Here is a 12,646-nt window from a genome sequence, read left to right as displayed (position 1 = left end):
TTGAGTGTTTAAAATTTTAAATATCAAATTGTCATTTTATCCCATGAAATGCATAATTTTATACAATTGTATAATATTTTGGGAAAAACGGATTAAGAAGAATTTATTATTGCTGCAACACTAATTACAAACTGATAATATTTAAAATGGATTGAAATGTATACAAATATTTGAGCATTTAATTTAGTATTTTATTAAATAAAAACCTATATTATAATTTATATTTTAGTGGGAATTTTGTATTTAAATTAATGTAATATAATTCTGGCTAAAAAAAGTAAAATAATAAAATTACTTTCAATTTAGGGAGATGCCAACAAAATAATTGATAGACATTTTCTATTGTATCAAATATTAAACATTGTATTGAATACATTTTTTTTTTAATTTAAATCTATTCTTTCAATTTTCAATTTTTATGATCGTTTTTTAGAAAACGAATTGTATTAAATACTTGTGTCTATATTTCTATTTGCATACAGTATCATGTTTAAACTGCTAAAATTAAATTACAAATTAATAACGTACAAGAACAAATCAGAATAAAAACAACCACATGAACAGCAAATCGTTTGTAAATATAAAAAGAGTTTGTGGTTTTTACAATAAAATAAAACAATTATGGCAGTTTTATGAAAAAAAAACAATCACATACTGTTTAGTAATAAATTCATATTGTATATAAAACCACAAAGGAAGTAACGTTTTATATATTCTATTTATTACACTTTATTTAATTTGTTTTTTTATTTTAGAAAAATAGAACTATTTCACACTAAATTAATTTCATATTTAATAGCTGTATGTATGGATGTGTTTTTCTATTAGTTAAGAGTCTCTTAAAGAACGAAAGAGATAGATGAACAGTAGTGTTTCATTCATTTTCTGTGAAACCCAATAAATAATTATTATTGAATTCTTCTTGTTTAAATTTCTAAAATAACTAAACTGTTTCGAAATATTTTAAAGTGTTAAAATTTATTTGTAACGAATTATATGTTATGAAAACTTATGCCAATTCGATGATAGGTTTGCATAAGACCCGAAAAATGTATAAGCTGCTATTTCATTATTTTAAAAGTTGAGGGTCATTTTAACCCCAAATGCTGTTAAGGATTAATTTTAATTTTTGTGGTGTCATTGTAAAAATTAGACTTTAAGTTATATTTATCTTAGATTTTATATAAATTGGCCCAAAAATATATAACATTTCGCTATCTTTCCATGAGAAATTCCAAATATTTAAAATTAGCACATTTGCCAAAATGTGGCCAAACAATTTGTTTTTCTCGAAAATCGCAAAATTTAAATCGCAGGTAGTGAAAAACTATAGGAGGTTTTGTCATACCTTTTCACACTTGTATTCCCTATTGGGAGAATGAATATGAAAACGGACAGAAAACTTCTATTTTCGGAATTGACATCTTCGATTTTAATCAAATATTCCACACATATTGCGGTTCCAAAGGGTTCCTCAAATCAATTATTTTTTTCATCGGAAACCCTTTCTATTTCAAAAATATCGCGATTTGAAAATTGAAAAATTTGTTAAGATTGTCTAAAATTATATACACATAATTGCCTATAACTCTGAAACTAATCAAAGACAAGCACAATTTTTGACTCCATTTTAAAGCCAAGGATATTGTCCTTAAAATTGTGTGAACAAAATTGTTTACTTCCAAAAGGGTAAAGGTCAATTTTCGGAGTATATATTTCAATGTAAAAATATCAAAGTTCGCGGTGTTAAAACTTCAAAAAAAATGGTATGAGGACATCTAAACTCTCTATTATATTCGCGCAAAATAATTTCGACGGAGACTCGATTAGTTCAAGAGTTATAAAGAAAAACGTTATTATAAGTATGTTTTTTCATATAAAAATAACTCCTGAACTAATCGAGTCTCCATCGAAATAATTTTGCACGAATATAGTAGAGAGTTTAGGTGTCCTCATAGCGTGTTCTTTATTAATTCTTAACACCGCGATCTTTGATATTTTTTACATTGAAATAAATACTCCAAATATTGACCTTTAACCTTTTGGAAGTAAACAACTTTATTCACACCGTTTTAAGGACAATATATTTGGCCTTAAAATGGAGTCAAAAATTATGCTGGTCTTTGAGTAGTTTCAAAGTTATGGGCAACTATGTGTATATAATTTTAGACAATCTTAACAAATTTTTCAATTTTCAAATCGCGATATTTTTACATCGGAATTAGTTTCCATTGAAAAAGTCACTGATATGAGAAACATATTGGATATATTATGTATGTGGTAAATTTCATTAAAATCGGAAATGGTAAATCTGACTGGTGTCCGCTTTCACATGGATCTTCCCTATTATATTGTCAATAAATCCTAATGTGATGATTAACAAATTTTTTAACAAAATTTTTAAAAATTTTAAATTGGAGTTTTGACACTGTCGTTAAAAAAATCAAATTTATTTGGTCATACCTGCGAATATGTTAACGGTATCCTACGAAGACAAAAAGTCATATAGAAGAAAACATGGATATATTTTAGGTAAAAATAAGCTCTTATATTAATATTTCTCAAAATATGTTCATTTTATTCCTACGTTTCTTGTTCTAGTGGCCTAAGACACGTTAATGGCCTGGCGATTTTTTAATAGCTTTAACATTTTTTAACCAATTTTTGCCTTTTATATCATATTGTAACGACAATTACGTACACATTTCGATTCTTTTAAATTAAATTGTAAAAGTCATTATTTATTGTCAAAATTTTTACAAAAACTAAAAAAAAAAATTAATTTTTTCCCCTTGTAAATGCACCTCAAAACTTCAGCGTCGTTGTGCCACCAGTTAACGTTATCCTGTCATCCTAATATTTTACACAACGTGTTTCTACAATACAAAGAACAATTCTAGTGAGGGGGCGGCCTGTACCTAGATTTTTTTTCGTCCATACTCTAATGTATACTTATTCGTTTTATTCAATTATTCTACATAAAATTGTTTGAATAATAACGAATATTCGAAAATGATAATTTTTATATTGTTCGAATATTATTCCTAAGATATCGTTCTATCATCCTGGAACCAAAAGGTGAACGTGTTTAAACTTTAATAATTTATTTTGAAAATTGCAATTTGTAATCAATGTTCAATTTATGAATCGATCAGGATAAAATGCGTATTAGGTTATGCAGTTGTAGTTGGTGGAAAACCCATTGAAATAGATATAGATACATTCACACTTATGTGCAACGTGTATAGGTTGATGCAAATAAAATGCAATACAATTCAATGAGGCGCATTCATTTATATAATTGAAGTTGCTGATGACGATGACGACGAGTGGCTGATGCTGATGTTGATATTTTGCTTCAGCTTCCTGCCAGGCCTGGCCTGGTGCGTTATGATGATAATGCAATAATGTATACTTCAGTATAGTGGTTGTATTAAAACGGTAGCACTTGACTGTTTTTCCTTGATTAGGGTTGCCAGTATATACAGTACAATTTCCGTTCTTTTTGTCTTTATTTGCAAGGGAGCGATATTTTGTTGTTGCAATTCCTATTTTTTTGCAATCGCTTTCATTTAATTACGTTCATTTTTGAAATTATATTCAATTGCAATTGAAACAAAGAAGATGACAACAACTATACTCTGTTCTGTTCTGTGCTGCTCTGCACCGATCCGCTCTTCTCATCAAAAATTCTAAGAAGTATTCAACATTTTCATACAATTATTTGTTGAAATTTTTGTGATTGCAATTGCACTAAGCAATTTCTGCAGGATTGTTTGTTTGTCTTTGTCTGTATTTGCATTTGTGCTGGTGTGTGCATATTTTTGTCTGTATTTTTATAAATGTTGCCAAGGATATTCAATGAGTTCTAGCAATCGCATTTTAGCTTGTTGAATTGCTCAATGTTCCGATGATGATGTTGATGATGCCGTTGCTATATTGCTGCTTTCTAAGAGTGTTTTCAAAGAAAAACTAAAATTTCATTAACTCGTCCGTTGAGCCAAAGAAAATAATTATATTTATTTTTTCTTTTTTTTAAATTTCATTATTTTTTCCTTCACATTTTGCTGCTTTTTGTCGATGTTGTTTGTTGGTGTTATATAATCGTTCTAAATGTAATTTTCTACTCTCAAGACTAGATCTGCTTGTTGTATGTACGTATATACGTACATTTGTATGTATTATTATACTTATGTAGTCTGCACCATCATTAAATGTAATGGATATATAAAACTACTAGTGGAAATAAAATTTTTGCAAAAGCTATAAAAAAAAATAAATAAAGCAAAGTAAAAGAAAAACGATGCGGTTTTATAATTAATGCATTTACTTTCGATTCTCAATTGCAAACAGCAGCAATTTTATAAATGAATACACTGACACCCACTCATACACTCTCTTACTTGGCCGGCCAACCAGCCACTCATACTTTTATATCTGGAATACTTTATTTCCATTTCTGTTTCCACAGCCATGATTGTAGGGATGCGAGTAGTCTGCTTGCATCTGTTTGAGTATATGTGTGTACATTAATACTTAATTAAAGATGTTAGCCGTTTGCTGTGCTAGCCTCTGGTTGCGAGGTTGTCTTGTGGGAGCTGGTTTGGCCGAATCTTTATATTTTTTATTGCAATTTACTGTGATTGTTTAATAACGTTTATTAAAAGCTTATTAAGTTTTAAATAATATTATTTTCTTCCCTCAGTCGCTCTCTCTCTCTCGCTATCATTCCTTACATCAAATTATTTAATTTACAATTTCTTTAAATTTCTTTACAGTTAATGCTCGCACATTGCCGCATCCACGCCATAATAATAATGCAAATATAATGGATCACAGGGCACGCGATGATCAAATGTTAATTAATAAAGCAGTTTATATTCCGTCCCCCTCACCGGCGCCACCACCAGATGGCTCATACTACAACATGAACAGCGACAGATATTTATCGTATCCACCAATGGTAAGTCCTCTTAAATTACATACTTTGCAATGCAATGTAATACAATGCAATTCCTTTTAATTTAATTTAATTCAATTCATTTTTAAACATAAATAGTTTTAACTCTATGAAACAAATTTCATCACATACATATGTACAATGTGCACATTTAAATATTTAATGATTTTTTTTTTATATATTAACTGCAGATAAAACAGAAATATGTATGTATGTACGTTTGACAGTGAAAATTTCATTAAAATATTTCTTATTAAAATATAATTAACGAGGAATATTATAAATAAACATTTTAATACATAAGTACATGCATATATTCTTTTTCGTTTTAATATCTGCAGTTACAGCTAACAAAATTCTTCAGATTTTATTTTATTTTTTATTGAATTCTTACCAAGTTGCTGTTGTAAATGATAAGGAAATTTTAAGTTACAAAGTAAATTGGCTTAAAATATTTTTTTTTACAAATTCGGTTTTATTCATATCAATGTCAAGTCGTGAAAATGTGTAGAACATCCGCACTCTTCGCTAAAAGTTGAACCACATTTGGTACAAAAATATTCGCTTCTTTCGTCAAACAGCGCCGAATAAGAAAAAATACTTCAAAACATAAAAAACCACCTCATTCCAATGTTTTTTGTGGAATGAAGTGGTTAGGCGGTTGGCATTAAATATAATTACAATAATAATTTTCGCAGCGTATAAATTTTTTTTAAATCTAATCATTTTGACAAAATTTTCTGACAAATAAAAATCTTAAGGATTAATTTTAGAGTGTCCAAAATTTGAAAAACCGGTTTCCGGTTTAACCGAAAAAGTGTGTTTTTGAAAAAACCGGTTCTGATTATTGAGTTTCTGATTATTGAGTTTTGACTCAAAAAAAAACCCGGTTAACCGGTTTTTATTATTTTTTTTTAATATGAAAAAAGTCTCCTTAAATTTATTTTTATTTGTGCACGTTAATAGGATATGTGTTCAGAATTGTGTACTAAATCTTCGAAAATTTAGTATTTTTGAATTTTTAAAGCTCTATCTTTATGTAATTATTTTATATCTTTTACGATATATTGTCAATGGCTAGATATTTTTTTTAAATAAATCAATATTTTTAAAAATGGTATCAAAGTTTTTCATAAATATGTTTGATTGTACTTTAGAAAATATATTTCATTAAAACCGGTTAACCGCCTTACATAAACCGGTTTGTCAAAAAACCCAAAAATTAAAAAAACCGAAACTTTCCATTTTTGTGCTGTTGTTGTAAATATTAGACTTCTTTCCATGAGAAATTCCAAATATTGAAAAATTTAAGCTTTGACCTACACGAAAAAATTTCACACTATATTTAAAATTACCTGTAGTGCGATTCACTAACTTTTAACGAACCGACAATCGTAATGTTTATCGACATAAATAACCGCTTGCAGTAACGATAGTGTGATTCAGTAATTTATTTTTAACGATTGTTGAAGATATAACATCTCTGTCTACAAAATATCAAAATAAGCTAAAAGTAGAAAACCATTATTTGACACATAATGAAATAATTAACCAGTGGTGTAGTGAGTACAACGTTGACTAGCAATCGGAAGGTTGTTGGTTCGACACTTGGCTGCGACTTGCATTTTTTTATTTTTTTTTTTAGTAAATACATAATTTTATAAATAATTCTACTAACAAAACAACTTATTTCCTTCCAAAATGTAATGGATTACTTTTGGGACATCGCGAACAAAAATAAGTACTTGAATAATTAGTAGTACTATAATCGTCAAATTCCCATATTTTTTATATTTTATTGTAAATATTAATAAGTTAAGTAAACAAAAATGTGTTTCCATTATTTTTACGATAGTTCCAGCTACAAAAGATGAAGATGACGACGAAAAAATTGCAAATACACTTTATCGATTAAATAAACACAACTTAAATTATTGTCGCTAACATAACGAAAGAAAATCTGCATAAAGTAACAGCTGACTTCAACCGACAGCGAATGTCGTTAAAAATGTTACTGAATAGCAAATTCGATAAATTTTCGTTATATTTATTTTAACGATACGATTATCGTTATAAAAGTTAGTGAATCGCAGTACTGGACTATAATATTCTGAAGAGATTTTACTTAAAATTAATAACAGTAAGAAAATTGGGCTTATTCGCCAAAAAATTATTTTTCTCGAAAATCGCAAAATGTATATCGCAGGTACGGAAAAACTATAGAAGGCATTGACATACTTTTTCACATTTTTATTCCCTATTATGTTGTCAATAAATCCCCATGTGATGATCAAAAAATTCTGAAATTTGTTTAACAAAATTTTTAAAAATTTTAAAATGGAGTTTTGAAACTGCCGTTAAAAAAAATGTATTTTTATGGTCATACCTGCGAATAGGTTAACTGTTCCTATGAAGATAAAAACTCATATACAAGTAAATAGGGATATATTTTAAGTTAGAATAAACTTTTGTTTTAATATTTCTCAAAATATGTAAATTTTGTTCCTGCATTCTTGCTCTAGTGGCCTGAGACACGTTAATCGCCTGGCGATTTTTTAATAACTTTAACATTTTTTAACATTTTTTTGTCTTTTATATCATATTAGAACGACAATTACGTACACATTTAGATTCTTTTAAATAAAATTGCAAAAGTAATTATTTAATGGCAAAATTTAAAAAAAAAAAAAAAAAACTGAAAAAATGCATTTTTTCCCCTTGTAAATGCTCATCATTTGCCTTTCTTAGAACAAGGTAAACATTTTTTTGGTGGTATTTTAGGTCATTACGAAAGTTTTCAACGGGTACCGTTTCAATATTTCAAACATTCAATTCTAAGGGACACTCTAGCCATCATTCTTCAAAGATTTGAAAACTCTGTGATTTTCATAAAAAACAAAAATTAAAATTAACTTTCCGTCCGTATTTCTCAAATCTTGTCATATTTTCAAAATTTTGAATGAAATTTACGATGTTTTTCTTATTGCATTACTTTTTTGTTTTGTGTAAACCAACACAGTTAATTGACAATAAAGTAAAAGTACATCCCCACATGAAAATAGTAGCTTAATGACTTAATTTACTGATTATATGTCTACAATAATTTAAGTCAACATGATTTTCTTATTCAACAATATTTATACCCTACACCACCATAGTGGGGAGGGTATTATGCATTTGTGCAGATGTTTGTAACGCCCAAAAATATTAGTCTAACACCCACCTTAAAGTATACCGATCGACTTAGAATCACTTTCTGAGTCGATTATCGCAATTTTGAAGATATTTCGATGAAATTTGGTACATATTATTTTTTCGGCTCAAGGACCAAGCCTGAAATCGGTCCATTATTTCACCTTGCCCCCATACAAATGTCCTCTCGAAATTGGACTTTGTCGCTCGTAAATGGTTAATTTATACAGGTATATACACAAATTCCGCTCCAAATAAGTTTGATATACACAAAATTCATGTCACCAAATTTTATTACGATCGGTCCATAATTAGTCATAGCTCCCATATAGACACGCTTCCGAAAATCACTTTAACGTGCATAAATCGCTTAAAAATGTTGGTAAACACACAAAATTCAACATAGTTAACTTTAATATACACATAAATCACACAACCTAATTTCATGGTGATCGGTCCATAATTGGTCATAGCCCCCATATAAGGCCCACTTCCGAAAATCACTCAAAAATATAAATTATTGAAATTTTAAAAGAAAAATTGTTTTTGCTTAGTGTAGGGTATTATATGGTCGGGCTTGACCGACCATACTTTCTTACTTGTTTTAATTGTATTTTGAAGGAGCTTTTAATACCGAATTTTTTCCTGTTTGTCCTTTAAAGAAATTTTCTAGTAGTTTGCACTCAATTAAAAATTTTATATAATTGTGCAACAGGAAGAACTTAAATAATCTTGTAGTTGCAAAAATAACAACCCCACTTTGACATGGCCGACACCTTGTCGAAGTGATAGATCCCTTTCATATAAATATTTAGAATTACAACTATTACCTACCCCCACCCTCCGAGATACTAAGCACGGGCTCAGTGCTGTCATCTAGAGAAATTAAGAATAACAATGATTGTTTTAATTCCCAATTAAATAATGAGGGTTAAACTTGTGTTTTAATAAGTATTTCTAATTAAAAGTTAAAGAAAAAGTTGTTTCCAATACTTTGGAAACCAATAAAAACTTTAAATTTCTATTAAATATTTTTATAAAATATTTATTTGCTGCATTTGTATTTTTTTCGAACATTGCTGGTTTCGTTAACACACTTTCGCTGTAGATTTTTTCTGTTTTTTTTATTGTTAATCTTGGTTTTGGAATATACTGCGCAATTAGTTAGTTTTGTTTTCTTTTTTACCCTCCTAGTGCTCGTGTCATGTATTCGCAATCTTCATAGTTTTGTATTATTTTTTTTTTGGTTTGAAATAAAAAAAAATAAGAAAATAGAAACATAAAATGTTCCTTATTTTAATGTTGAAATTTCTTATCTACACTCTTCTTAGACTTTTCGCCAATGTTTTCGTCGTTGCCCACATTTTCAGTATTTTTTTATTATTCTATAATATTGTATTGAAGCTGTACGTATGTATGTAGATGCAACATCAGTTGTGCCACGTAATGAGGGTGAACTATTGCAAACTTTTGGCATAAATTAAATTCCGTTTTCTTTCTATATAATTTTATTAATTTTAACTTGGTATACAAACCCACTATTATGTATAGTTTTAAAATACTGTATATAAAGTATGTTTATATAAATACATATGTACATATGTATATATCTACAACTACAATACAATCTGGATTATTTGATTATACAAAAGATGTTCTCAATTCTATAAAAAAAATATATTTTAATTTCTTTTGGGATATTCTGAATTTCATACACATCAGTATATCAATCATTCCACCATATATCACAAACAAATTGTCTTCGGGTCTTCCGATTTTGATAATACTCTATAAAAACATACTATTTAGAGTCATAAAACTCTCGATTTTATTCGTGATTTTAATTTTTGGGAAAAGCTTCTTATGAAGTATTTAAAACTAAGCACTTGTAAATTTTCTTTAATTTTTTACACTTCACCTTCGTGAAATGGGTATATATATGTATGTATGTTTGTCATTCCGTTTGTAATTTCCACAATATAATTTTCCGACCCTATAAAGTATATATATTCTGGATCCTTATAGATAGCGGAGTCGATTAAGCCATGTCCGTCTGTCTGTCTTTCTGTTGAAATCTATTTTCTGAAGACCCCAGATATCTTGGGAATCCAAATCTTCAATAATTCTGTTACACATGCTTTCAAGAAGTTTCCTATTTAAAATCATCAAAATCGGTACACAAATGGCGGAGATATGAGGAAAAACCCGGAACAACCTCGATTTTTGACCTATATCTGGATTACTAAGTCATTAATATAGAAAATGATAGATATTTCAAAGACCTTTGCAACGACGTATATAGACCATAGTAAGTTGGACCTACAATGGGTCAAAATTAAAAAAAAATTTGACCCCAAGTTTTTGCTTCACCAAAAAAAAAATTTAAAAAAACAAAAAAAAAATTTCAAATTAAAAAAAAGTATTAAAATTAAAATAACAATTCAAAAAATTTTTTTTACAAAAAATTAAAAAAACTACTGGAAAAAAAATGTTGCTGACCTAAAAATATTTAAAATTTGTATTTGGAAGTATACTTTGGTGAAGGGTATATAAGATTCGGCACAGCCGAATATAGTTATCTTACTTGTTTAAAATTAAATCGTGAATAAAATCGCGATTTTGCGTTTCCCAAAATCGGAAGGCTTAATGTCAAAAACTTTAGTTTGCTCTCTGTCCTTTGGAGGAATTTATGATATAAATGTCTGTAGTGTAAGGAGAAATTAATGATATTTTACTATTAGTTACAATAAGAGAATGCTGTATATATTAATTACATTTAAGTGTATGTAATTTTTTATTTTTTTTTACCACAATTATTGAGTGTAAACTTTGAAATTTAAATTAATTTCATTAAAATATTTTCATAATTAATTTGAGTACATACTTTTTATTTGTCCTCCATCTTTCCTTCGTCGTGTCCTTGGTGCTGTTGATTGTTTTAATTAAAGTGAAAACTTATACATTTTTAATATGAAATAAATAAGTGAACTGAATCACAAAAACAGTTTCATTAATGATTGGGTTGTTATATTTACGTCTACAAGGCCAATTTAAGTAGTTCATGTGACAAAATTATATAAAATTTTTAGTTGAGTACAAACTACGAGAGAAGTTCTTTAAAGTGTGATAGAAAAAAAAAAAACAGGGAAAACTTTGGGGTAAAAACGTGTTCTGGTAAAAGTTGACTTTACGGCCTTATAAACCTCCATGCTTCAAATGTTCAGGAAGCATTAAAATTACATTTTGGCAATTTTAAATTCGCTACACTGGATTTTTGCAGTAGCTGTTCAATATTTGTTAAATACATTTTAACAGTCAATTTAAGTCAATGTCAAAAATATCAATTAAACGGTCACTATCCAAAATAAATAATGTCAATCGAATTTCAAATGAGTTCAAAAATTTAAAAGCTTCATTATCTATTACCAAATGATATTTAGGTTTTAAGTTGACAATTAAATGTGAGTGATATTTACGAGTAAATTCTATTTCCTACCATTGAGACAGTTAAAGGAATAGAGTAGAGGTGGCGAGTTATTAAAAAGTTCATGGTTTAATACAGTTCAGTTTTCAAAAGGGGGGTAAAGGGGACGTTCAGGTTTTGTGCTAAAATGGCGTCTGCAGTAGTGGTTGGTACAACCAGACCAATATTGTTATGTTACATATAATGAATTTTCTGATTGTGCTTTTATTGCACAATCTCTAAATTGTTTATGTTAGTAAATAAAATAATGATGGTTTTGGGTGTAATCAATAATACATATCCTACTACCATTTTTCAGCTAATTTTTACAGAGTATTTTCTCTTTAAAACACTGAAAACCAAAAAAGAAAAACTTTTTTTAAAAATTAGTTTCTAAAGATCATATTTATGATGTTTTAATGTTGTAACTATAAGAATACTGTTATTCACATTTTTAAAACTGTGTTATTGTTCATGATTTAGGCATTTGATACAAAATGATCATAAATAAAAATTGTGTGCATGAGTAGCTATTAAAATTAGTATTTAATAAACTTTTTTATGTATACTTAATATTCCAATAAATAAGCAGTAGACTGTGTGATAGTAGTTCCTCTTAGTTTTGATAACACTCGCACTAGCAAAAGTTGTATTTACTTTAACAATATTACTCGTATCCAAGCATGTGTGTTTGTCAAAGGACAGACATTTCTGCTGAGAGTAGCAGTAGTAATTCATTATTATGTCTTACCTTTATACATACATACAAACGTTCATATGTATATTTGTATGCATGCATGCATCATGATGATAAAAAGAATTAGCAGGTATATTTTACATCATTTCATCCTTCATTCACAAACCACAGAGACACACATCAGGATCTAAAAACTAGTTTCATGATATAAATAATACAATGATCCAAATAAACGTTGCAAACCTGCAACGGTATAAAATGGGTTTGATGTGTGAATTGAAATTATTTAGAAAACAAAAAATCCACTTCATACACACTCCCAGATACAGATGCA

General features: G+C 28.3%; 1 protein-coding gene across 3 annotated transcripts in view; it reads left to right on the top strand.

Moving 5' to 3' along the window:
- The window catches only part of sns (sticks and stones), a 376,839-nt gene that overhangs the window by 330,385 nt on the left and 33,808 nt on the right, over positions 1-12,646 (top strand). For all 3 annotated transcript variants that reach the window (XM_065510854.1, XM_065510852.1, XM_065510853.1), the window contains one exon: positions 4,779-4,963. In XM_065510854.1, coding sequence (XP_065366926.1) covers positions 4,779-4,963 — 185 coding nt within the window. The remainder of the gene's footprint in view (positions 1-4,778; positions 4,964-12,646) is intronic.

This window comes from Calliphora vicina, chromosome 5 (assembly GCF_958450345.1).
Source record: "Calliphora vicina chromosome 5, idCalVici1.1, whole genome shotgun sequence".
In the NCBI taxonomy this organism is placed as follows: Eukaryota; Metazoa; Arthropoda; class Insecta; order Diptera; family Calliphoridae; genus Calliphora; species Calliphora vicina.
The sequence above is the reverse complement of the archived record's forward strand: the minus strand, read 5'-3'. Positions and strand labels throughout refer to the sequence as shown.